The following is a 27460-nucleotide window of genomic DNA, read 5'->3' as shown; positions in this document are numbered from 1 at the left end:
GCAGACATAGAACAGTGGAATGCTCATGATGTCAAGTATGTTATTTCTTTTTTTGATAATGATATGGTTACAATTTCTATCAAGAGTGGAATATTATTTCTAGTTGTACTTTTTACCATAGAATTTTGTTTTACTTTTGTAGAAAAAAGAACAAGTATAGAACCTCTGATCAGCAAAACAAAGGACTGTTCATCTCTTCTTATTCTTGTCTTTTAATCAAGGATCATGATTTCCCGCCTGATAAGGGTAGAACAAAATGTGGATAAGAGGGAATTGAGGCCCACCACAGCATTATACCAGATCCTTAGCCCTTCGTCATGGGGGTCACCTGGTCCAGATTGTAGCCACAGGACTGAGATTATCACACCTGTGACTCTCCCACTCCAACCAGCCATCTTCAGGGAATGTCAGCAAACACATAAAGCCCCAGATGCCTAGAGATTGGCAAAAAGGGAAAACATAACATCTCAGCAAAATTTTAGAATTTAGTCTGAAATTTCTGAGAACATTCAGAAAAGAAAGTGATAATTATTAGGCACCAGTGAGAAATCAAAGGAGACTAAATGATACTCCTGGTCAATAGAGTTATTGGAATGCAAGATGAAGAAAATATGATAGTTATGGTAATATAGAAATATGATCCAGCCAGTTTCACAATATCTCAAGATTTCACTGTGGATTTAATAGAGAAATAGAAGTGGAATAACAGTAGTTAAATGAATTCACAAATAGACTTGCATAACCAAATCCAAAGAGTGCTAAAGAATAGGTCCATGTGATCACAGAGGGTGATCTATAGACATTTACATCTGTTTTATTCTAGATTTTTCTTTGGCAATGACTTCAATGATGATGAACTTGATAAAAATAATAGAAATAACAGACACCTATTGGATTCTTATCTGTCAAATACTGTTAAGTTACTCTGCATGCATCAATTTATTTAATCCTTACAATAATCCAATGTAGTTGACACTTTTATCTCCACTTTATATATATTTAAAGTTTGTTACTTATTTTGAGAGAAAGGGACCACAGATAGAAGAGGAGCAAATAGAGAGGGAGAGAATCCCAAGCAGGCTCTGAACAGCGCTGAGCCCAGTGTGGGGCTTGAACTCAACGAACCATGAGATCATGACCTGAGCTGAAATTAAGAGTCAGATGCTTAACTGACTGAGCCATCCAGGTGTCCCCTTATCTCCACGTTATAAATGAGTAATCTGCAGCACAGAGAGTTTAAGTAACTTCCTCAAGGTCACACATTTCTTAGGTAACAGTGCTGAGATTCAAGCCCAGACTGTTTACTTAATGGCATAGTTATATCAATGATATCCTTCAAGATTGTGAATGACCAAAGTGAATGTACAGCTGAAGTGGCAAGGTGTAGATTTGGTGTCCAAAAAAATTCTAGTAGACTGGCAAAATTGGCCACATTGACAAGACAAAATTAATTTGAAGTAAATATAACCTCATGCACTTCCAAAAAAATCATCTGTAAAAGTAAAGACTGAGGAAATGAGACTTACTAATGGATCAAATGAGCAAGTCTTAGAGGTTTCATTAATATAGGCTCATTATGACCAATGTATAGTGTGATGCGATTGTCAATCAAATACAGTCTTAGATTGCATTAAAAAAATAATAAAACCATAGACTGAATATATACACATACTGGTATATAATATTTTGGTACATGATATAATAATATATATGGTATAGATATCATATGTCAAGGTGAGAATATATCAGGGTGACATATATCAACACTATGTCACATGAGGAATGAATGTATTCTCAAAGATTAAGTTCTAAAGGTCTGACAATATAAAATGTTTTGTCCATAAAATAGTTTAGAGATTTATGAAATCCTTTCCAAATCTAACATCCTGTGATTCTGTGAATGATTCTATACTACTCTGTACTAGAATAGAGAAAGCATACTTAGGACAAATAAGATACTTGGGCAAGAATGGTTAGATTTATGGATTATCTGAAAGCATGAGTAGGAAAGCATTGCATGGGAAGTTATAGAAAGGTGATTGACTCAATTTTATCTAAGAATTTACTCGCAACTAGTCTCCTGCAGAAGAAGCTATGTTAGTTGAATCTCCATTATGTGCTTTGTTTGAGAAGATGCTGGATGGCCATTAGAGGGTATTGGAAAGGAGGTTCATTTACAGGTCAGGAAGACAGGAGACCTCTGAATCCTTTATAACTACAGATTCTGGAAAAATGGACAACTGCTAGACCTTTCTTTGTGAAACAAGTAGTAAGGAATGGATGTTGAGTGTTGAAGCTGTTCCAGCTTGCAACATTGTGGGTAAGTTGAGACCTGGAGATGTGTTCCATGGAAGTCAGATTGAGTTATGAACCAAATCAAACCAAAAAACTGAGTTACACAGAAGGTATTCATGCCTTTCTGGTGACGATTTTCTTTAGATTTTGCCCTAATGGTAAGCCATGTATTATTTTCCAACAGAGCCATATCTTTGGAAGCATTTCCAGTCCTGTCTGCAAGCAGTGTTTTCCATGACCATCTTAGACTCCTGGGCACAAAGAGCCCAAAGGACATATATCACTTCTGGGAGCATGCCTACGAAGTATCGGCTAGACCTAACTTGGTTTCAGTGTTCATTTTAAGCTTTCAAAAAGTTTGTGTCTATGATAGAATGAGACCAGTCTAGATGCTTCATGGGAAACTTAGAGGAAAGACTGAAGAAAGACCACAAAACTAGTTTGTCTCCCCTTTTAGAATGCTGAAGAGATTCTCCAGGGGAGAATCAAGGGATTCAGAGGTCCCCCATTTTCCTGAATATAAGTGAATCTTCTCTCCGGATCCCACTGAGTGGTCAGCCACCCTCTGCTTGAACAAATTCTGTGACAGGACACACACTACTCTTAAGACAGCATCTACCATTTAAGGACACTGCATGTTAATATTATATGTCAACCATACTTCAATTAAAAGTTCTAAAAATAATAAAGACATAAGGAAGTAACAAAGAAGAGGAAGGGAACACAAGGAGGTTTGTCCTCCCTGAGAAGAGGAGAACGAAATATAAAACACAGAGAAAACATTGTTCTTCCCATTGATAATCTTTCTATACCATTTGACTTTTTGCTAAGCCAGCTTTACATTTCTGATTCTAATTCTTGTGAATACTAAGATTTCCCAAGAGAAGTGAACCCATTAAATATAATTTTTGAATTGTTTTCCTTTATTTGCACTGAACCAAAACAATGACAGTAGTCTAGTAGAATAAGCACAAGTTTGGGAATCAGGTTCAGAGGTTTTGAGTCCCTGCCTTGCTATTGACTGGTCCTGGGACGTTGGTCTTAACTTTTGTATCCCTAGGTTTCCCATCTATGAAATGAAGATCATGATACTGACCTTGCAGGAGCACTGTAAGGACTTGGTGAAATAGACATAAAGGGATAAATTCCAATGCGGTGCTTGAGGAGTCTTTGTTTTGTTTGTGCTATTGTATTCCTCAGCACGTAGGACGGTGCCTGGCAAAAGGAGGTACTCACTAAGCATTTGTTGAATGAATGAATGAATGAACCCAACATATGATAGCTCTTGCTAAATGCATGGCAGCAGTATCAGGTACGGGAAGCCTTTGTAAAGCAAGAAGCCAATTGATTATTCAAAAGTTTGAAGAAGGAGAATGCTTTGTCACAGCTAAATTTATTATTTTCCCATCATGCAGCATAGCTTCAGGATTTTTAAAAACTTAAGTGGTACCTGGGTGGTTCAGTCGGTTGAGCATCCAACTTTGGCTTGGTTATGATCTCACGGTTGGTGGGTTAGGGCCGCACATTGGGCTCTGTGGGGGCAGCTCAGAGCCTGGAGCCTGCTTCAGATTCTGTGTCTCCCTCTCTCTCTGCCCCTCCTCTACTCATGCTGTGTTTCTTTCTGTCTCAATAATAAATAAACATTTAAAAAAATCCTTAAAAAAAACTTAAACTAAAACTCTAAGCATTATTTAATCTTTGTAATCTTTCCTTGGTCCTTCCCTTATGTTTTCCATGAGGTATCCAGAGTGGTCTCATTCTGTCTAGTCATATATTGATAGAAAGCTTGAAATGAAAAATGAAACCAACTGAAGTCTGGCTGGCAGCCATTCAAAAATAGATTTTTTTTAAAAACTAGATTAATTTCCAAAGACATTTTCCCTCCTTAATACTTACTCGTATTTTTAAAAGAACCACTTAGTAAAACAAACAAGACTGCTTTTCAGCATCTGGTTATCTCTTTTCCAAGACTGAGTTTGGTAAGTTGTTTATCTCCCAGGATGCAAAACCAGGTAAAAATAAAATGAAATGAAATCTTTAATGTAAATTTTTGAGCTGCTTTCCTGGAGCGAAATGAAACTCAGCTACATAGCTTTTATTTGTTTTGGAGCATATATTTAATATTAGATTAAAGAGTATATTTTTGCAAAACTAAAAAGACAAGGAATTAAGTTGCATCAGGTTGAAATAATTTTTTTAAAAGTCAAGTTTCAACTCAACATTTCAAAAATAAAGAGAAAATTGGCTCTAGTTTCAGAACCCATAACCAAAAGTGACAGAGGAATGGGTCAGAGAATTGGAGTAGGGTGGGGATGAGAAGGAACTCTCCCATTTGCCAAAAGGAAAACAAAACCCAAGGACATTATCTCTTTGCTGAATAATGAACAGAACAAGCATACAGTTGAAACCACACCATATAACACCTTTCACATACAGCTTTCTGTTGTCATCTGATCGCTTACTACCTGCTAATCTTATCTCTTGTCAGAGCCTATCTTAAAATTATACTGCATTATAATAAGCAGATCATATCTAGCCAAGATACATAGTGGACCCCCAATAAATATTTGTCAGTTGACTTCTCTGTACTATGGAGGTAGGCTTTCTTTCTGGCCTCACATGTGGCTTACTTGTTTCTGCCAGAGAGGTTTCAGTTTTGCTTTTCTTCTTACCTGAAAGGCCATTCCCATTAATTACCAGTACTTCCTTAAAGTAGTACCAAATAGGACCTCGCCTCAGGAGCACTGTCTAATAAACCCACCTAAATTAAAGCTGTCTTACCCCTCTAGAAGCCCCTTTTATATTTTATATTTGATTCAATGATTAGTCATTTCAGAATGATTTAAGATTCCATTACTGGCATTCTTAGTTCTCTTGGTTCTGATCAAGAGACCTAATGACCCACAACATACATCCCTCAAAAATAGGCAATGAGTATCATTTCCCATAGGGTCACACACACCCGTGTGATGCCCCTCTACAGGCAGTGCCCAGCCCATGGGGAGCTCACTCAAAGGACATGTTCTGAGGCTGGATAATGAAATTTTTAGCATTAGTAAAAAATAAAACAACCCTGATTGCTTGTCCCTATCAGTCTGCCAAGAATGGGTATAAGTGGAATCAAGGATTGAGAGATGGATCTTTTTCATCAAACAAGTGATCAAAACCTAATACATTTATACCTGAAAATTCTTTAAGGTAGATTGGATAACTAACAGAAAGTCTTCCAAAGGGAAATAATATATGGTATTAAATTTATTTGAGAGGCCTGTACAATATTTGAAGTACTGTACAAAAACCAGTTTTGATTCAATCTTTAGAAAAATGATTTGGAAGAGATTAAGCTACATATTGCTGAGGCCTGTAGACCATTGTAAGCATTTGGTGCTTTCCCAACTTCCCCCAGTGTGAGTTCAGCTGCAGAGCAGGCTGGAGCTCAGTGCAAGGAGAGGTGGTGAGGTGTCTGTCTCCCCGCCTCTTAGAGGCTTCATGCTGTCCTTAGTGTCCACAGCAAAAAACAAACAAACAAACAAACAATACTGTATCTATGGGTAGAATTAACAGGGGTATATAAATGGTAAGTTAGTGGTTCAGTGTATTTAGCATTGGGTTGGAAACCAATTATTTTTTGTTTTCTCATGTTCTATAGAAAGAGTACAATTTCAACCTTTCTCTTTTGGGCAGAGTATATATATAGATTTTGATAGAAGGGAACTAGAGGGTTAGTCTGGTGTCCTGGTTACCCCAAATACAAGAGTCTGCATGAAGAAGAAATAAAATAAGTAGCAGATGTTGGGGAAGTTATCTGGTTGAAGAGTTGGGATACATGGGGTTTGATATGGGAAGATGTGGAGTGCTTCAGTGCCCATGATGGGACCTTGGCTCTGAGAATGACCAAAAAAACATTGCAGGTTTGGAAATACGAGCAGAGAAAGATAGTGGATCAGAGTGTGTGTAAAGTGACATGGCTAGAGCAGCATTTGGCAAAGCTGTGTTTAATGCTGGCGTTTAAAGTGATAACCCAGTCCTAGGAGTTGAAAATTAAGGTATGGATTAGTAAAGACTAACTGCAACCAAGTAGGGAAAAATAGAATAAAAGGACCTTATTCCTCTTTTTTCCATTTCTTTACTGAACATTTACTTGTCAAAGACCTTCTACTAGATACTTTGGAAAAGAGAAAGGAGAAGTGGAAGTTATCAGAGATAGGCTTCTTAGAGGGAAGGGATTCTTTTTGTAATTCATTAAATCTATTAATATCTTGTACATTTGAAGTGCTTTAAAAGACTATGTTAATTTTCCCATCATAGCATATTTCAGGTGTCAAATTTATTTTTTATTACAGTTAGAAATTGAAAGAAAATTTACTAAGATAGTAAATATGACCTGTAGAATTTTTAGCATATCATAGAATGGTCAAAATGAGTTTTTATTATCTGTGATTGCATTAGAATAAACTCAAGGGCACTAAAATCATATTAATTCTCTCTCTTTTATCCATCTTAATATAATTAACCTGAAATCAGAATGTATAAAAGGAGATTTAGTAATTTTTAAGTTGTTTTCCAATTAGCTCTAAGGCTTTATTTGAACTTTGCTCTTTCTATATTGTAATTGCTTATTGTCCTCTGAAGACAGGTACCTTAGCTATGAATTTGGTCACCAGAGCACCAATCACATCTGGCTATCCACCTGGCCAGAAACTGTGACCTGGCAAGGGTTTCCAAGCCAACCTAGGGGAAGAGGTATTTGTGAAAAAGAACATGAAAAACGAATGGCCATGTGGACATAGAGCCCTGAGAGTTTGAGCCCTCCTTACCAATTCTGCATTCAGGGCTTAGCCTGCCACCCACGCCCCTCCAGAGCTGCGCCCATCCTGTAAGGTAGCAAGCAGTGTCGGAGGTGGAGGTGGGGGAGGCGGTAGACATAGGAGGGCAGTTTGTCTTTGGAAGGTTATGTTTCAAGGGCCAGCTCCCTCACTGGCTAGATGCATGACCATAACGTCTTAAGGCTTAGTTTCTCATCTGTAGAATGAGGATTATAGGAAAGCAACCACACAGGCTATGGAGGAATCTAGTGGGATTGTTTCTCTATTTAAATTAATTTTCTGTGTGCCAAGCACTGCTTTAATCACCTTTACAAAAAGCAACTCATTTCATCCTCATTACCACACAATGAGGTACTTACTATTATTATCCTCATTTTACCGATGAGGAAACAGAGGCATAGAGATGTGGGGTAATCTGCCCAAATCCCAAAACTAGTAAGAGGCAGAATTGGGTTTCAAACATGGTAAATTTCTAATTATTTATTTTCTATCATAAGAAGATAAGGAAGAATCTAAATAGCAGAAAATAGTTTCCTCTCTGCAATCATTTAAGGGCCCAAGATGCTGTGCATGTTGTATGAATCACCTTAATTCATGCACATCCCTCTACAACTCTGCTGCAGGGTCAGCTAGGGGGCGGGGAGGGGACTCCCTGGTGACTTTACCTGTGGGTGGTTGTTGACATGGGGGGAACCAAGACAGGCCTGACCCTAAAGAGAAACAGCACCTTTCTGACAACATGTTGAACTTACAGGCTGGGGTTTTAAAAATCAGACCAGTAAACAGAGGTAACATATAGGACTAACTTACCAGCAGGCAAAACAGATGTAACAGTTAAGAAAGCCTTGCCCATTTTACCCCCCAAGTCTCCACCCATGGTTATCCCTACCCCCATACACCTCACATTAGCTTTTCACAGATAAAGACTGAATGTTCACCATGAGAACTTCATTCCTCTGAGTGAGAGCATGACCCCTAGTAAAATATATATACCCGTGAACATGGTAGTACATTATTCATTTAGTAGAGGGCAGAATTAGCCAACAGATGCTTCCAGTTGGTTCTGGAACCAGGAACAGGTTTTATATACTTATTTTTTTTTAAGTTTATTTAGGGGCATCTGAGTGGCTCAGTTGGTTAAGCGTCCAACTTCTCTCAGGTCATAATCTCGCAGTTCATGGGTTCAAGCCCCTCATCAGGCTCTGTGCTGACAGCTAGCTCAGAGCCTGGAGCATGTCTTTGGCTTCTGTGTCTCTGTCTCTCTGACCCTCCCCTGCTCACTCTCTCTGTCTCTCTCTCAAAAATAAATAAAATATTTAAAAAAATGTTTAAGTTTATTTATTTATTTAGAGAGGGGGGAAAGAGAGAATCCCATGCAGGCTCCATGCTGTCAGCACAGAGCCAGTCATGGGGCTCGATCTCACGAACCATGAGATCATGACCTGAACTGAAATCAAGAGTCGGGACGTTTAACTGACTGAGCCACCCAGGCATCTCTAGAACCAGGAACAGAAGGAGTGGGGAGAGAGCAAGCCTCAGGGTGTAGTGCCAGGAATGTTTGCTAATTGATTGATATGCTGCCCTAGTGTCACAAGAAGATTAGAAGCCATTAGCAGATGACCATACCCAGAAACTGACCTTTGGAATGATGACTGGAGTCCCAGCCTGTACTGTTTCTTAGCCTCTGGGACAGTCAGTATAAAGGTTGCAAGTTCAGTCTTATAGTTATGTCTTCCCTAAGATAAGAAGAATGAAGAACTGGACATTCACTAACAAGGACCGAAGGCAAAAGCACCAGCCAATTAACAAAAAGGGAACGAGCTATTTCTCAGAGGGTGAGTCTTTCTGAGCCTCGGGTGGCAAAGGCCACCAGCCTACTTCTGGTTACTCAGCCACACCCGGGATCCGGCTACTCCACCTGCGTCACTATTGTGATGACTTACTACTGGTCATGGTAAAAGCATATTGATAAAGGTAGGCCAGTTGGGGAATAGGGCTTATCTGAGTATTCACAGAGCTAGAAGCTTGGGCCTTGAGCTGGGAGCCCTGATTTAGAACACACCAGGAAGGCTTAAAAGGTGAGTGGAGGTTGATTTCATTGGAAAGGCTTAGGAGAAACAGAAATTATGGCTGGGCGGGTGGGGTGGGGGTGGGGGTGGAGTTAGTGTCGGTGCATTAGAGGAGCTGGCCGCTGGCAGGTTCTCTCCTGCTATCAAGGTGCTGCCTCCATTTCCTAGTATTTCTTTCCCACCAAATACCTGTGCATGTAAGGTAGTCTTACTGTCTTTACTCAGTCAATGCCAGTGCCATTTCAAGACAGTAGGAAAAACCTTTCTCTGCTACTTAGAAAATCATGAAATGTTTCCTAAAAGAGTTCTGACTTAATGAATTAGGAATATTGTGAGCTCCTTAGAACAGAGGTTTCTGAAACCAGACTCTGCACTGAAAAGATGATGGTTCCTCTACTATTCCGTGACAAACGAGCCAGCTTCCCGAGTTGGCTTTGAACATGTAGCCTTTCTCTGCCAAGTTTAGGTAGGACTTCTCTTTGCCATTCTGAAGTTATATTGCAGAATCGCAATGCATGTTTTCTTTGGAGATGAATATCTGTGTTTTCCTAGTAAAGTTGCTATAAAAAAGGTTTTAAAAAGTGTATGGCCCCCACTGACTGCAAGCATGCCTCCAGCCCTCCGTTGTGCCCGGTCCCTGCGAGGAGACCTGCAGGCTGGGCAGACCACAGTCCTGGTTCTGAGTCCTGCCCAGAACCTCAAGCCAGCTCAGTTCTAACTCTGATTTCCTGAGTCCACACTCTGGTTTCCTTCACCACCTCCTCATCTGGCTCTTGTCTGTGTTGTGTGTACATGTCTGTCTCCATCCAGTAATAGAAGGAGTCAGGAGGTCCAAGCCAAGAGCTCGGCTCAGGGACTTACTAGCAGTGTGACTTGAGTAAGTCGCTTTGTGTGCTTCCATTTCTTTTTTTATAAAATGAGGATAGCATACTCTATAGAGTTATTATGAGAATTAAATGGGTTAATACGTGGAAAGTGCTTAGTGCAGTGCCGGGTACACAGTAAGAGTTCAGTAAGTGTTACTTTGTAATCACTGACAGCATTCCCCATAGAGCCTGGCACAGGGTAGTTGTTTAGTGAATGTCTGTCAAATAGTAAGAAACAGCATTGCCCTCTCTGTAGGGATTGCCCATAGCTAGTTGAAGAATTGGAAGCAAGGAAAGAGAGGGAAAGCATTTCTTTTTCAGCATTTGGGGAGTCTGTGTAAGGCACTTAGTGCTCAGGTGTGCCAAGACCTTGCTTAGGTTTTTGTCCACACCCTTCTGGGAGTAGGGACTCTGGAAGGGGGTGCGGGGCGGGGGAGGGGAACCTGTGTAATCTGCAGAAAGAGAGCCTGTTTTGGCGTGCTTGGAGAGGACAGAATTTCTTCTTCTGAACCTCATAATGCCAGTCACTTCACCTTTCCTGAGGCTTCTCTGAGGATGGGCATGTTTAAAGACTTGAGCTGACATTGCTGCATCTTGAAACATAATTGAACTGCCGGTACAAGTAGGTACTTGCACCAGGCCCGGGTCACCCACATCTCTATGGAAACACATGTTTTCTTGAAAGCCCCGCGATCAGAGGCAGAGCTTTCCAGGAGCCTGCATCAGGTCACTTTTAGAAAAAGGCATTTATTTATATTCTCAAGCTGTCAAAGACGTATGAAATGAAATCATTTCAAATAGGAAAATCATGCCACAGCTGAATGCTAATAAAGCCTGCCACACGCCCACCCCATGTGCTTGCGGTGCCTGAGAGCTGGCGCATTCATTTTAGCTGCCCTTTGCTCTTTTGCTTCCATTTGCACTCTGCTGGCACGGAGAGGTGGTTTGGCACTTTATGCAAAGATGGTTAATCTTCATTCATACGCATTTGCCAGTACTCAAATGGAAAATTCAAAGCTGGGCCTGCCATAAAGTGTGCTTTGTGCTCTTGTCCGCTGGCTCTGGGTGTGCGGCAGATACTGGGGCTTCAGTGGGGATGCCTCTGCCCTCCTGCCCCCGTGCTGGGCTGTTGAGTGAAGATGTGCTCCCATAGAGGTCTGAAACTTGCATCGGCACATCTTGCCCTAGATGCGCTCAAGTGATATTCTAAGTGATTGGAAGCTTTTATCTGCCTCTGGAAGCAGGCCTTTTCAAATAAGTATTGACTGTTAATGACCTGTTTAAATAAAACATCCAATGTTCTTTCTTCCCCCCACAAAGAACTTGGTAGGCAGCGACATTTCTAAACCAAAGGCTAACCCTGCCTTTCAAAAGAGGCAGAGCCGGGGCTTTTAAATGTGAAATTTTTTCTGACATTTGCCCTTAAAATGCTTTTCAGCAAAGATGTTCTAACAGTGAGTTTAGTACATTGAAGTGTCTTTGAATAAAAATGCAACCTTGAGGGTTGTTTTTCTCCCCTCCGAATTAAACAAAAAAGTCTAGGTAAGTATCTTTAAATGAAATTCATATTTCAGTCACCATTCTCTGTTTCATTGTTTATGTGTCCTCATTCCTAATAATTAAAGCAGCTTTCCTCTAAGGAACAAGGCACTGCACAAGAACTTTTATTAAACTGTGGGAATTAAACCACAGAAGAAAGAGCTAAAGCACTTGGAATCTAAGAGACCTCAGTAATTACAGCACCAGATAAGGGGCAGCAAAGGACTGAGGGAAAGGAAGAGGACACAAAACAGAAGAGAAGGCTCAGGCAACGGGAAAGTCAAACAACAGAGAACCTATGCAATGTTAAATTTAATCAAAGCCCCAGTTTCATGGGAGGAACACTCACTATTTCCCTGTCCAGCTGGCATGCAAGTATCCTCCCTGGTCATGCTTGGGGGACTGGACAGTTAGTCCGTGACCAGTTTAAAGGTGATCTGTATTACAGGGAGACAGCTTGGTACATCTGAGATAGCACCCACACCTTTTTTTTTTTTTTCAGGTGGATTTTTAGCTTTCTGCTGCCTTACTGCTAACTGCTTCCATCACTCCCATGGCCGTTACAAACTTGTAAGGTCTGAGAGCTGAAAAGGGCCACAGAGGTCCTACTCTGACAGGTATAGAGATTATGCCACCCCAAAATACGATTGTAGGAGTTCAGGACATGCTACCAAAATATGCCACTTTGACCTATTGGTTATTGTAAGCTGTAGGCACTTGAAAAACAGAAAAGGCAGGAAGAGGCGATCTTTGAACTCCCCTCTGGCAATTTTGTCAACCAAGTAAGACTGTTGACACCTGTCATGACTAAACACATTGGTTACAAACTATCAAACCTCTCATCTTTCCTCAAAATCATTTGCTGTCCCCTGAGGGGCCTATATCCCCTCCTCTTTCTCTGTTAACATGGTATTTGATTCTGAATTCTAAACCACTGTGGGAGCCCCTCACTTTTCCCTGCATACCTCCCATGCATACGTGAGGTGCACATGTTAATAAACTTCTGTTTTTCTCTTGATAGTCTGTCTTTTATTATAGAGGGGTCTCAGGTAAGAACTCAGAAGGGCATAGGTAAAATTATTTCATTTCCCTTACAACTCCAGCCTCTTATTCTACAGCTGGAGACCTGAGGCCCTCATGCTATATACTGTGACGATCTAGAACCTTTCATCAGATGTCTATAGGGAGGTGGTGCCCCATATAGACAGACCTATTCAAAACTTATCTGTTTCTCATTCTCTCAGAGCACTGCTCTCTGCTGAGGGCCAGTTGACGGCAGTGGAGTAAAATAAGTTAATCTGTTACAGTGCACTTTCTTCCAGAGGTAAGAGCATGCTATAATAAACTAAACGAAGTAAAAGTGTAGATGTCTCTTAAGTTTATACAGGTTAGGAACTGGCACTCTGGGAGACAATCTGTTTTGACTGAGAGGCTTTTTGCTGCTTCCGCCAATCACATCGAGGACTTGACTTCCGACCCACAAGATCAGTTCTGATTTCTCTCTCTGAGGCAGCCATGAGAAAACGGCTCGGGAGCTACCCACGTGATCACAACACTGTCTAGGCTGTACCAAAGTCACACGCATAAACACTCCCATTACTTTAATTCAGAAAGAAGAACCAGTTAAAACATTAGGCCCTGGAATGTCATGGAGCCCCTGGGCAGCATAGAAGAGCCAAGGAAACAGTCGTTGGCTCAGGGCCTGCTAAACGCAGCGTTCTGCACTCTCGTCTGAGGTAGGAACCACAGGAAAACAGCCATCTCTTTATCACAAGCATAGTCTTGTCCGTGCCTGTGTGAGTTCGGTGGTTTTGCAGTTTGTATGCCCCGCATAGATAACGAGGCATAGACCACACGCCTGCCTGGCCTGAGAAGCCAAGGCCTGCCATGGGCTCCGTTGTGCTGCAGAATTCTTGCTGAACTTCGTGTACACTGAGCCCCATGACTTGATTACGGTGGCTTTGAGGTGCTTTAGAACAGTGCTCTAAGTGGACTCCAGAGTCAGTGCCTGGGTTTGAGTCCTGGCCCTGCCACTCTGACTTAATTACTGAATTTCTGTGCCTCAGCTTTCACATGTACAAAATGTGGAATGATCATCATTTGTGCTTTATAGGGGGAGCGTTAACTGAAAAAGTGTGTTGAGCACTTAGAGTGCCCCGCATCATAGCTACCCCGTAAGTGTGTTAATTATTATTAATTATATGTTGGTGGAGAGATCATTTTTTAATGTAATTTGTGGAAACTGGGCCCCCACTTACCTTTCTAGGCTTCTATAGGAATCTGTTTCATGTAGTGATTGAGATCAAGGAAGAGGCTGTTTCTTAATGTCCCCAGGATGGAGACTCTGGAGTGGCGGCTCTCTGAGCTTAGTTTGTGTGCATCTGAATGCCCGAGGGGGTGGGGGAGGGCCAGATGCTGGTTGCCCGGCTTCTGATTCATTCTGTCTAGTGAGGGGCAGAGAATTTGCATTTCGACCAAGTTTCTAGTTGCTGCTGATGCTGCTCTTCTGGGAATCAAACTTTCGGAGCAGCTGCTCCCGGACTGCACTTTCCAGTAACAATATAACATAAGGCACGTAGGCCATTTAAAATTCTCTAGTAGTCACATTTTTTTTAAATTTTTTAAGGAAAAGGAAATGAGTACAATTAATTTTAATGTTGTATTTGATGTAACCCAGTATGTCCGATATTATCGTTTCAACACGTAATGGATATAAAAAGTAGCGAGATAGTTTACATTACTTTTTTGTCGTAGGTCTTAAAAATCTGGGATATATTTTATAGTCCCAACACATTCCAGTGCAGCCTAGACACATTCAAATCTGGCTTTGCGTGAAGATGACCTGGGGTTGCTTTTTTCAGGCTTTAAACCCCCCATTACAATTGGCTTTGGGGCCCAGGCATCTCTTTTTCTAAAAGCTCCCCAGGTAATTCTGACGATCTGCCAGAAAGGTGAGTTGATCCCCATCTTCTACCAACTTGCTCATTTCCCTTCTCTGCACCTTATTGTCAGGATGTCTGACACTTACCTATCCCCTTCAGCTATATAATAATTTATGAGATACGCTGTGAACAGCCCCAATTATGCATTATGACCTTTATACTTTTATAAATCATGGGAGAACTTTACATAAATGATCTTGAGAGAAATTGTTAAAATCATTATTTAAAAATTGTTCTTATGTATTACCTCTGGTTTTCTGAATCCAATTCAAGAAAAGTGATGTAATACCTGGGAAGAGGAAAGTGACTCTAAGAGCAGTAATAGGTTTCAGAGAAACAAAAGTGAAACTTTAGTACTGTCTACCCAGTAAAACACGAGGGAAATGGAGTCAGAAAGCAATTTGGCACTTCAATAACTTGTTTTCACTTTTTATGTTGAATATGATTGTGTGAGAATTATATATACATATATTTTTTTAAACTCAGAGTTTGATAGTTGATTAGATTGTCATATATATTAAATTTCACTGAATTGTATTAATTAGAAATGCTGAAACATTTGCTATTCAGGTTTATCTTTCATAAGGAATATTTATCTTTGTTATAATCTAATAGATTTTCTGACGGGCATTAATGTATATTAATTAAGATCTTACATAACAAGTAGTACAGTTTGATATAACTTTGCACATGAAGTGATTGGTAACCATATTTGTAGGTTATTTATTTTATGCTTGAGAAGTACATAGATGATATATTGGTGATAAATTGTGAAATTCTTTTTTTGGGGATTGATATCTTTTCCTAGTAAGTTTTAGACTTTGGAATATACATATATATGTGGTACTATTTGTATATATTATATATTAATATTTATAACTAATATATAATATATAACTATGTGCTATATATTCCTCTGAGATATATATAAAACTTAGGTGGTATCTTTGTATGTTTGTAATGTTATTACCGAAAGCTAAAGTACAACTTTAAGGAAAAAAACTTTAAGCAATATCTAAGCTATTGAAATGTTATATCAGTATCAAAATTTTCTGGTTATTTTCATTTTATATTGATTGATATGCATGGAACAGGCGCCCGTATTTATGGATTTGAATGATTAGGCTTCAGTAACTAGTCAGTTCTGGGAACAGTCTTAAGTGATAGTAGGAATTAGGAATTAGAAACCAGAAACTTTGCCAAGAAGTCAGAGATCCAGATCCCTGTACCTTTCTTGTGGACTTAAAAGCTCTTTTGATCAAGGTAAGTTAGGATATGGTCATCAGTCCTCTCCAGTAGTGATAAACTATCACGTTTGGTGACCAAGTGTGATGTGAGGTCTTTTGGTCCCAAACTCCTGTCACTCACAGCATTAAAGGCCTCTCAGATTAACTCAGGGGTCTGCAACTGTAAGGGCTGGGATTTCAAGTTGCTGGATTCTGGGCCTGTTATTTTGGAGGAGGTGACAATATGTGTACTGAATGAAAAGTTCCTTAACTATCTAAGTAAAACACTCAAGATTCAGATCAAATTGATCTGACTGTCCAGATATAGTTAATAGCAAAAAACAGAATCCCAACAGAATAGGGGCACAGCACAGTTTCATTTTCATAGGGGAGAGGGAGTCAGCTCTCGAAGGGTAATGAGCATATGATGCCAATGTGAAGTATGCTTCAGAATAATCCAGAGGGAGTGCCAAACCAAGGGTGTGGACATTTAATGAGGACCTTCAGCAACTGATGATCAACCTTGCCCTAACGTTTGTCCTTATCAATAGAACTGTTGGACTATCTGGCCATTTTTTAAAATTTTTCTTTAACATTTATTTATTTTTGAGAGACTGTGAGAGACAGAGCACAGACAGGGGAGAGGCAGAGAGAGAGGGAGGCACAGAACCCGAAGCAAGCTCTAGGCGCGGATGAACCTAGAGATGAACCGTGAGATCATGACCTGAGCCCAGGTTGAACGCTTAAATGACTGAGCCACCCAGGCACCACTGTCTAGCCATTTAAACTCTTAATTCTTTAAGACAAAATTTATGTTCTATTTAGACTAAAATCCTTCATCTACTTTCAATAACCAGAACTGTGCTGATTCTCCAATCTCTCTAATGTTATACAAGCCAGCAGAAAACCTTGATGTACAGAGACCATTGGAATCCACCTGGAAGGTAGAACATATAGAGGCAGCGCTTCACACAGATGAAAAAATTAAGGGAGTAAAATGAACAAAGAACAGTCCCTATAATTATCTTATCTTTCTGTCTGAGAAACCTGTAATAGCCTCATTCCACCCTTGGAGCCAGCTTTTCCTTACACACACACACACACACACACACACACACACACACACAAATGTTGTAATAAATCTTACTGGCACCACAATCAAGAGTCTTCTTGAGTTAGACTTTGAGGTCAAAGAGAAAGGGAATTGCCAAAGAAATATATATATATATATATATATATATATATATATATACGTGTGTGTGTGTGTGTGTGTGTGTATAATTGACAAATATAGCTCACCATTCAGTTTTACCACTTCCTCAGATCTCAGAAATTTTCTGTCCTCAATGAAATTCTTCCCTGATTCTCCGTGGATTATAACACTCCAGCTTTAGAAAATGCTTCACACCCAAACTCTAGACATCAAAGCAAAACAAAAACACAACTCTTTTTCTATCATATTTCACACATCTATAATGGCAAGATTAGATGTGTCCAGAAGATTTAGTTAATCTAATCTAATGAAAGGAATTATGGCTCACAGATCTGTCCTAACAAATAGTGCCAAATCCAGCTGTCACCTTTGATCCTTCATAGTTCCATAGGTATAATCTATATATCCCCTCCCCTACCCCATCCTGTTCCTTCTTTCTATGTCTCTCTCTCTCTCACATACACACACATACATGCATACAGTGTCCCATGCAGAAAAATCTATATATGTGCAGTTTATGTTTACATGCCAAATTTCCATTTGAGTAAGAAAATCAACAATCCAGATGTTTTCAAATATGATCATAGACCATTTTGCAGGTGTTGTGATGACTGATCAAAGGTTCCACTTTTCATCTATGGCTTATCAACAGAAACTCCTGATTATCTGTCCTTGTACCCCACATGCCATCTGTCTTCACTGTTACAGATCATGAGAAAATAATCCTGTTCTCTTTTCCTACTAACTCTCAGGAGCAGGAATAAATGAGAATGAAATTCAGGTATGTTTGTCAGCTGTTTGCTTTCTCCAATATACCAAGTCAGAGGATACAGAATTTACCATTGAGGGGGGCACCTGGGTGTCTCAGTTGGTTGAGCATCGAACTCTTGATTTCAGCCCAGGTCATGATCTCGTGGTTTGTGAATTTGAGCCTTGCATTGGGCTCTGTGCTGACAGCAGAGAGCCTGCTTAGGGTTCTCTCTCCCCCTCTCTCTCTGCCTTTCTCTCTCTCTCAAAATAAATAAATAAATAAATATTTTTTTTAAAAAAAGAATTACCGTTTGGGACAGTTATTTAACTGGAGCGGTATCCAATGGGACAGGCACTCTTCGCAGAGCACATGGGAAGGAGCTGTCTCACTGGGATTGAGCACGCAGGTCTCTTCTGCTAGTGTGTCCACATGCATGTTAGTAGCATCAGCATTTGGAAACTTACAAGAATGAAATCCTACTGTTTATAATATCTGATAATGCATAATAATATATCTATGTGGATTCCTATTTGAATGGTAATAAAGTTTACATATTGCCAAGCTTTCATCCTAAATCAACAAAAGGTAATGGATTTGAATTTATGTTTTATTTAAAACCTAGGTTTAAAAGAAAATAGTGAAGAGAAATCAGAGAATTTTTGCAAGTTATCCCTGAAATGTATCAACTCTAGATACACTTATTGTAGCATTAAGTCAAAAAGAATATAAGAAAGAGTTTCAGGGGATTTTGATTGGCAAAAAGCATTAAATATGCAAATAGGAAGTATATCGATATCTTGGCCTGTCCTCCTGCTAATTTGTGAACCAATCTGTTTGCCCATGTAAGTCATTTATGTTCTATTTCAAAAATAGATTGAAACTATTAAAGACTTAAGATCTATCTTTCATAACAATTGTGAAAGATTTAGACCAGATGAGAAGAAAGAAAACACTACCACTTCTTAGTACAAATACAGATCTTCTCTGAGTGGGTCACTTCACAAAAATGATTAGACACCAGAGGTAGAAAGCTTAAAGAATTTAGGGAAACAGAAAAATTATGGGCAACGTTAAGACTTCATTTGATAGAGATCATGAATTTATGGTCATTAAAATTATAGTGAAAGGATATATGTATGTGCACTGATCTGGAAGGATGTTCATATGTTGATAAGTGCAAAAGCCAGTTTAAAAACTGTTATGTACAGTGTTTATGTTTAAACCTGGAATCATTTCTTCTGTTTCTTCCTCGAGTGCTTTGGTATAGATATGTATATGCAGGAAAGACTCAATAAATGTTTGTTAAATTAACTAGAAGCTAGCTAATAAAAGCTTTGGGACAGCAAGGATTGGGATGACAGTGCTTGGTTAAAATAGGTATGTTTTTCCTCCTCTCACTGTTTTTTGACCACCTTTCTTTTACTTAAAAAGAAACACACTTTGAGTACACACTCATCTATCTTTGTCATATTTCATGTCAATACAGTATGAATAAAAGATTTTACGTTATCTTCTAGAGTTATAATATGCTTTTAGAACATATCTAGGACAAATGCTTAGCTTGAAAGCATTTTTACATTCTAAAATGGTATTTATGATTATGGCTGAATGAAATTGTTTACTGTGTTGGGAAAGAGCATGAAAATAACACATTGAGAAATCAGTTTTAAAACTTTAAACTTAATCTTTTTTCCCTTCTTTATAGGACTTATTCCACTAGAAGCAAGATGGCTGAACTCAATACTCATGTGAATGTCAAGGAAAAGGTATGATATAGTTCTGTGTTGGCCTATGGAAACTCCACAAACTGGATAATGAATCTCCAGCTGATAAAAATTCAATTGCAGTGGAAGAAGAGAAAAATGGTTTTGGGGGCTACATAGTAAATTTGACACACTAGAAAACCATTCAGCAGGGGTGCCTTTGTGTAGTTGGTTGAGCGTCTGACTTCAGCTCAGGTCATGATCTCACAATTTGTGAGTTCAAGCCCCATGTTGGGCTCTGCTGAGCTCAGACCCTGGAGCCTGCTTCAGATTCTATGTCTCCATCTCTCTGCCCCTCCCCTGCTCACTCTCTGTCTCTCTCTCAAAAATAAATTTAAAAATATTTTTTAAAACCCATTCAACAGGAAGAATCATAAGGAGCATTTACTGAATATGTGTTAAGCTTATTACATTCATTCTCTCATTTAATTTTGACCATAACCCAAGGAAGTTAGTAATGTTGTTTTTCTCATTTTACAGAGGGGAGAACTGAGACACAGAAGTGTAATCAGCGTAAGTTTACATAGCTAGTAAGCTACGAAGCTGGGATTTGAACACAGGTAGTGCCATTCTACAGCCCACGCTCTCAACCACGTTCTGGGTTACATATGAGGCTGGGGTATTATATTACATCTCCAGAAATGGCAGAGATGTCCACAGCATTACCTAGTGGTTGTGCTGGATAACCTATAAAGTTTATTTCAACTGAAAGTTCATGGCTCTGAAAATCCCCCTGCTCGTTATGTGTTGAGGGCTGATTACACTTCACAGCCCTTCCAAGTCTTGTCTTCCTCTGTGACGTTTCCTCCCCTTGGGGTCAAAACATCTCACTTCCTGTATATGCTGCCTTGCACTGTTAGCTCCTCATGATCATAAACCATATGAGACCATGGTATGAGACCATGGAGATAAATTTGTGCAAGCCATTTATCTGGCACCGTGGAGATTGAGGCTGTAGAAGAGATATGTCCATGGTTGTACAGCAGAGTGGGAAGGCCTCTCCACCTTCCACAAGGCTACCTCCCACCTCCACTAGACAGAAAACTACTTGAAGTCCAGAGTTTCTCTTTCATCTCTTTATCCTCACAGAACCTAAAACATAATGTGAAGAATGAGAGACATAGCACTTAAGGAGTCTCCACTTTTTTCTTTCATTTGGCAACGATGTATTGGACTCCTACTTTGTGCCAAACACTGTTCTAGATGCTGGGATTATGGTGCTGAACATGTAGATGAGGTTCCTGCTCCCATGGAACTTGCTCTTTAGAAACAGAGTCGATAGAGAACGCATAAATGAACACAGTCATTTCAGAAAGTGGAACGAAGAGGGTGGCCGTGGTAGGGGTACTTCAGATGGGGTTGGTCAGGGCAGCCCTCTCAGAGGAGGTGATTCTTGAGCTGACAATAGGAAAGAAGCACCATGCAAAGACCCGAGGGCAGATTTCAGAGAGAAAGGCAAAAGTCCTGAGGTGGGCTAAATTGAATATTTGAAGATCAAGTGCTCTGTGTTGCCAGAATGTAATGGGCAAAGGGATGGGAAGGGGGGACGAGATCAGTGAGCACCACAGGAACCAGTGTTGGGGGGATATTGGTTCTTCATCTGTGTTCCTAGACCTCAAGATCTGCCAGTGGAATCCAGGGCTCCACAAACTTCTTCTCTCTTGCATGAGAAAAAACACATGTTCATCTTCATTCACATCTAAATGAAATGTCGCATCTCCTTCAATCATGAATACAGGCAAAGGAGAACACCCACAGTTGCAGCCAGAGTGTATATAACTTTCACAACTAGAACTCACAGATGTCTTCATATCAAATTAAATTTGCTACAGACACCCTGAGATGTTTGTTCATCATTACTTCAAAATCACGATAGATCTTGAAACTGCTGCTACATTGTGCTGTTTGCTATTAATAGAGTAGCACATATATCACTGTAACATATATTTTTAAATTTTTATTTTAGTATGAATGGTGGTTGCCTTTATGCTCATATGTATTTTATTTAAAACATTCTAAGAATGACCCCATAGGTTTCACCTGACTGCCAAAAGGGGTCTGTGCCCCAAAAGGTGTAGAACCTGAGAGAGAGCCATGTAGGGCTTTATTCAAAGGACAGTAGTAGCTGCTGAGAGGTCTTAAGCAGGAGCGTGACTTGTGTGGTATTGCTTTAGAGTTCATCCTGGCTCTGTCAACTACTGAGCTACCTATTTTACAGATCTTCATATTAAATACCATTCTGAGGACAAGGGGGCTTAAGGTGAAGTGACTTGGTCAAAGTCAGACTCTCAGGAAATTTGGAAGAACATGGACTCAGACTCTGCTGTATCTGGTCCTAAAGCCTGTCTTCACTAATTACTGCTTCCCAGTTTTCTACCAAAATACCCCAAGGCACAGGCAAACAAACTTGTGACCCAAGGCCTCTGAGGACATGGTCAAAACCATTTTCCACATTATATAATTTATTTGGAATCTCATGGGTTACCTTAGATATCAATGCAAATTTTTTAGCCATTGTATTCTATAATATATTTAATACAAAATTGTTTTTCCTTATTGAGTATTGAGCAAACAATAGCAGAAAGATGTGCCCCTAATCTTAGGTGAGACTATGTGTTTCCCGGTTTGAGAAGTTGGGTCCAGCACCAGAGTGCCAACCAAAGGTTGGGCTCTTTTCCAAATGCCTGTTGATAGATGGATTGAACAGGTCCTAAAGTTGGGTTATGAGAAGGAAAAGCACTTTAAGGAATCAGAGTCATAGTAATTGATTCTTTGCAAAACATGGCTGGCTGGACAGAGCAATATGGTAGGATCAGCAGAAAGAGTGTCTTACTCAAAATAGAGGTGGCATCCAGCCAGTAAGGGGAAGGAGGCCGATCTGTCAGTGCCTAGACCACAGAGGTTCTGTGTGAATGCTCCCTTCATTGGCTTAGACTCCCCATTTATCCACGTGTCATGATCAATGTCACATATGCACGTGAAGATTAACAGGAGATGGTGTTTTTGCCATTGCAGTTCAGTAACTTATCAAAACGTTGGCATTATTTTGAAAGAGGGTGAATTTTAAGTTGTAAACATTATCAATCTGCATGACAATGAGAGTAGGGCCCCTCCAACTCAATTAATAACTCCCATCTTCCTATAGCAAAAGGTTAATAGATTTCTCAGTTCAATAAAATAAATCATAATAAACAACTGAAAATTCTGCGATCCTTTATAATTTTACATTGATTTATTTTGGTGCATTTATTTCCTTTAGTTATTAGCTTTTATGGCCTTTTTATGATTAGTTTGTTTCTCAATCTGTCACACAGAGCAATGACATTTAAGTTCTGAAAATTAAGAGTAATAACAACTGTTTTGTCTTAAATTATAAATCATAAGCTTTTAGAGACCTGAGAATAGATCCATGCAATATTTTTATATGATGCCTAGGCAAGCACCATGGGAAACCTTGTGATGAAATGAGTTCATCAATTACCTCTAGTGGATCCACTATTAAATGAATTGAAAAGGAGAAGGTGCTTTGGTGAGGAAATCACTTCTGTCCTCAGGCAGCTTGTAGTCCATAGGAGAAAATAATAGCTCAGTCCATGACAACTGAAATTTATAGTTCACACTCTGTGGCTGTTTTATTTTAAAATATCTATTACGGGATTATAACTGGAACGATTTAAATTGGAAATACCATTAGACTCTCCTTAGTGTGACATATGTCCTCTGAGATCTGACCCTGTCTTCTTTTATACCTTACATATTGGCACTATCCCACAGGCCCCCTTCACTGCCACCATCCTGACCTTCAGTGTTCCTTACCTGTAGGCCTGAGCAAAAGTAGTTTCCTCTGTATGGGAGATGCCCCCCTCCGGAACCTGGCAGAGGAATATCTCCTCTCTCCTTCCTCCCTGCCTGAATTCTTTGCCCTTCTGTTCTTTTAGCTTCAGCAGGGCTCTCTGCATGCTGCACCAAAACCACTATGCAGATTGCGATGGTTAGTTCTGTCTTCTACCCATGAAACTATGTGTTCCTTGGGGGTAGGGATTGGGCCTCTCTTAATTTCATATTCTTGGATTTGACACAGAGTTGGCCCCCAAATACAGTTAGATAAATGAATGAATAATGAATGAATGAACATGCCCACTTGAATGGTTAGGTTCTTTAGAGACTACATTTCCCATTCATGATATTTTGCAAAATCTCGAGCCTTCTTGAAAACCGAAATATAGGTTAATGGAATTGTCATCTTATTTTAGCACTCTCTTTGCTGTTAAATAATGCAAGTTTTAAACTGCTTCTAAAAACAGAAAGAAGGTTTCTTAGGTTGACTGACTACCTATAGTTCTGCAAAAAAGCAGCATCTTTATAAGATGATTGTCAAATACAGGTGGTCTCAGGAAGGTGTCCTCATAACCAGTGAGGGCCTTTGGTGAGTAAAACTCATCATATCCTAGGGTACCTCAAGAAAAAGAAAAAAAAAGCCACAGGAAGAAAAAAAAAATCCCCATATCTTACTTTGTTAAGGAAAGATACCCAGAACAAAATCTTTGCACTAATCAGGGACCTTATATTTGGGACATAGTCACTTTTACAACTCTTTTATAAATGACATATTTTTAAAGAAGTTCAATACTAGAAACACATGGATGAGTTAAGGATAGAGCTCAGTAGTTACTATTATATTATTTCTCATGCAAAACACTAGATTACCAAGCTAAATTGATTTATAAAATTTTATTTGTAATTCTTAACTAAGAAAAGTTATTAGAACTGACAGACAAAATAAGCTTTTTAGTCAGATATTTCATGCATCATTATAAGTCAGTTTAAATAGAATACAATTCAGCAATGCAGTTTGGTGATGGAAAGCAGAGGGGATCCTTGCTTGTAAAATGGGTTTACAAAATATTTGCTGACTGTCCAGCTATGAACTGATAATTAATTCCAGCAAAGAGTGATCCCTAAGCAATTTTAGGAAACCATGTATGCTTGGTAAGTGATCTCCAGTGAGGTAAGATCGTGGAGTTTGGAGGCAAAGGCAGAGATTATTAGCCCCCGAGTTACTAACTGAGCAGTCTGGAGCAAGTCACCTAATTTTTCTGGGCATCAGTTTCCTAATCTGTAGATTGGACACGCTAATAACACCAGTTAACAAAGTCAGCAAATACAAATTGAGCTTTATGAGCTCTGAATCATGTAAACTATAAAAGATCTTCCGGAGCTTGTCTGTTTATTTTGCAACTTAAAAAATGGAAGAGGAGCTCTCGTTAACACTTTTGTCTGGAACTCAATATAAATTCACATAGAATGGAGATTAGAAAAAATAAATTAAAATCCCAAATGAGAAAAAGAGCATAAAACTGGACTTGACTTTTTCAAACTTTTATAGCTATTGCTGAGCTTCACAAAAAACAAGTGAGGCTAGGAAACATATGGAAATGGGGAAATAGCTTAGTCTAGTATATCCTTGCTGAGCTGTACCACTTATTGTGAATAGCTTTTAGAGCTGTTAAAGTTACAGAGGTAAATTTGGTTGTAAACAGTAATCATAGAGAGTCATTAAAATGAAGAATGAAGAATAGAAGAGCCTCTAGTCCACCGTGGGGACAGAGAGGGGTCATCTCAACCTTTCTACAGATGACCGAGATGGACTATGGGTCCTAGAGTCTGTCCTCAACAGGTGGGCAGATGTCTCATTTATCTTTTTTTCCCAGTAATTATCTTGATCTGTGTTTCACAAAGTTCAAGTCTTCATGTGGGGTGGAGTATGGTCAGAAAAACCCAAACATTTGATTAAAGAGATTTTAGCAGGATCAGAGCATCTGTGAAATATTAACTTCATTTAACAGGGAACTCATTTCATAGGATGTGGGACAGTTTTAATGATACACTGTTGGGTTTGTTTGTTTTTAATTCCAGTATAGATAAATACAGTGTTATATTAGTTTCAGGTGTATAATACACAGTTGTTTTCAAAGACCAAATCATGCAAGCGTTGGGGCAAATCTTAATTTCATAATTTTGTAGGAGTGTTTAAATCAGTTGAGACCAGTCCTTGAATTCAAACAGCAAAAACACAGACCATACAAACGGCTTCCAGATTTCACCACAGACAGGTTCTTGTCATTATTTTCTCATAGGAAAGGGTCATTAAATTTCCCTTTCAAAGAAAAGAGAAACATTGACAATAGTTATTGCCTAATGCTTATGTACAGAACTGCTGTTATTGTTGCTTGGCAACTAGAAGAGATTTGACAGGGAGTCTAAAGGAACTGAATGAATAAATGGAAATGTCAGCATCAGTTTCAGGGGATAAGAAGAAATTTACTATTGCAAGATTAGCATCACATTGCTTTTTCTAGGCTACATGATTGGAATTCACAGTGTTTCTGTTCGGCTTCTCCTGCTTCCCTCCTTCCAGCCTTTGCTAGAAAAGGAGTCCTTTTGCACTATGGCTGAGAGGTATATGTAACATAGGTGGTTAATGCTAAAATATACAAGAGCACACCCAAAATTAAGACTTTTGGTAGCAGGGAAAACTTACCTCTATTGGCAATCTCTTGGAATTTATGGGCACTTTAATATTCTAGCTGTTTCTCACAATGATCCTTCGTATTAAATTATCCAGTTGATACAGATTTTTTTTAAAAAATGACAAGGCTACAATGGTTTTCTCTCTTCTGACCTTGAGCACTAAAAATCTATCCAGATACATTAGATTAGATTAGATAGATTCAGCACTTAAAAATGTGCTGCTTGTGTTATTATTAAAGCCACTCTTTCTCTGTAAATCATTTCTCTACAACTTGATTACATGCTCCTTATAAAAACAATTGGACTTCTAATTTACTTGTATACTGAGTGGCTCCTGTAATAGTAATGTCATAGGCTTTATGCCCCTAAAATATTTGTTAATCAATATATAGCCCAATAACTGAACCAAGATTCTGTAATGGAGGTGCTCAGCTGTGAGGAGGAAGGAAGGAAAGAGTGGACCACGCCTCCCTGGCTTTGGGGCAAGATTAGAATGTCAGTGGGGAAAGACGGGAGTAATTAGAAAAGGCCTGTCTATGTTTGTTTGAGTCCTCCAAGGAGATGCCAGCATGGGACTAGAGAGCAAGAGGTTTCTTGGGGTAGGAAGAGGGAGGCAGTGCTTATAAAAGGGAAGAGAAAGGAAGCATGAGCAAGCAGGGGGACACTACACAATTCCATGCAGGTCTGGTGTCGTTGAAAGAAGAGAACATTGGGTAGGAAAAGTCTGAGCTTGGAGCGCCGTGGATGGGGAGGCCTGAGGCCAAAGCCGTCCACTGGAGGAATCCTGTGTCCCTCAGGAATGATCTTCCACCACCACCTGCCATCACAGTCACTGGCTGACAGCGTCCTGTGGGGAGCCTGGCTGGGGTTCAGCTCCGTTCCTCGCAGCAAGAGATTTTCATGGCACCACAATATTTGAGTGTATAACAAAAACTTATAGTAAAAAAGGAAATTGAAATACCTATTTTGAAATTCAGTCATGTTAGAGAAAAGCATGAAATTTATATGTTCATTGAAAAGAATTTATAGGAAGTTAGAGAACCACTTTAAAATTTTTTTTTAATGTTTTCATTTATTTTTGAGAGACAGAGAGAGACAGCATAAGCAGGGGACGGTCAGAGAGAGAAGGAGTCACAGGATCTGAAGCAGGCTCCAGGCTCTGAGCTAGCTGTCAGCACAGAGCCTGACTCAGGGCCCAAACCCACGAACCATGAGATTATGACCTGAGCCGAAGTCGAACACTTAACCGACTTAGCCACCCAGGCACCCCAAGAACCACTGTTAATTAGTAAATTAAAATGCAAACCCTGGAATCCCCCTTCCCTTAGCAAGCTGAGCCATACTGCCACTAGTGTATGGGGTCTTAACTTCTTAGACCAGTGATGATTTGCGGGTCCCATTTTCTATTAAAAATGTAGTCTATTTCTAACCACATTTAA

The 27460-nt window shown here is 39.5% G+C and overlaps 1 protein-coding gene across 6 annotated transcripts in view; it reads left to right on the top strand.

Annotated features, from left to right (window-relative positions):
* Positions 1-27460, top strand: part of SPATS2L (spermatogenesis associated serine rich 2 like) — a 164822-nt gene that overhangs the window by 62098 nt on the left and 75264 nt on the right. For 4 of the 6 annotated variants that reach the window (XM_029934135.1, XM_029934131.1, XM_029934134.1 and 1 more), the window contains exons 3-4: positions 19433-19493; positions 19971-20003. In XM_029934135.1, coding sequence (XP_029789995.1) covers positions 19455-19493; positions 19971-20003 — 72 coding nt within the window. In that variant the 5' untranslated portion in view covers positions 19433-19454. The remainder of the gene's footprint in view (positions 1-19432; positions 19494-19970; positions 20004-27460) is intronic. The other 2 variants (XM_029934136.1, XM_029934133.1) reach the window with 1 other exon arrangement.

This window comes from Suricata suricatta, chromosome 3 (assembly GCF_006229205.1).
Source record: "Suricata suricatta isolate VVHF042 chromosome 3, meerkat_22Aug2017_6uvM2_HiC, whole genome shotgun sequence".
Classification (NCBI taxonomy): domain Eukaryota; kingdom Metazoa; phylum Chordata; class Mammalia; order Carnivora; family Herpestidae; genus Suricata; species Suricata suricatta.
This window is presented reverse-complemented; position numbering and strand designations above follow the sequence as displayed.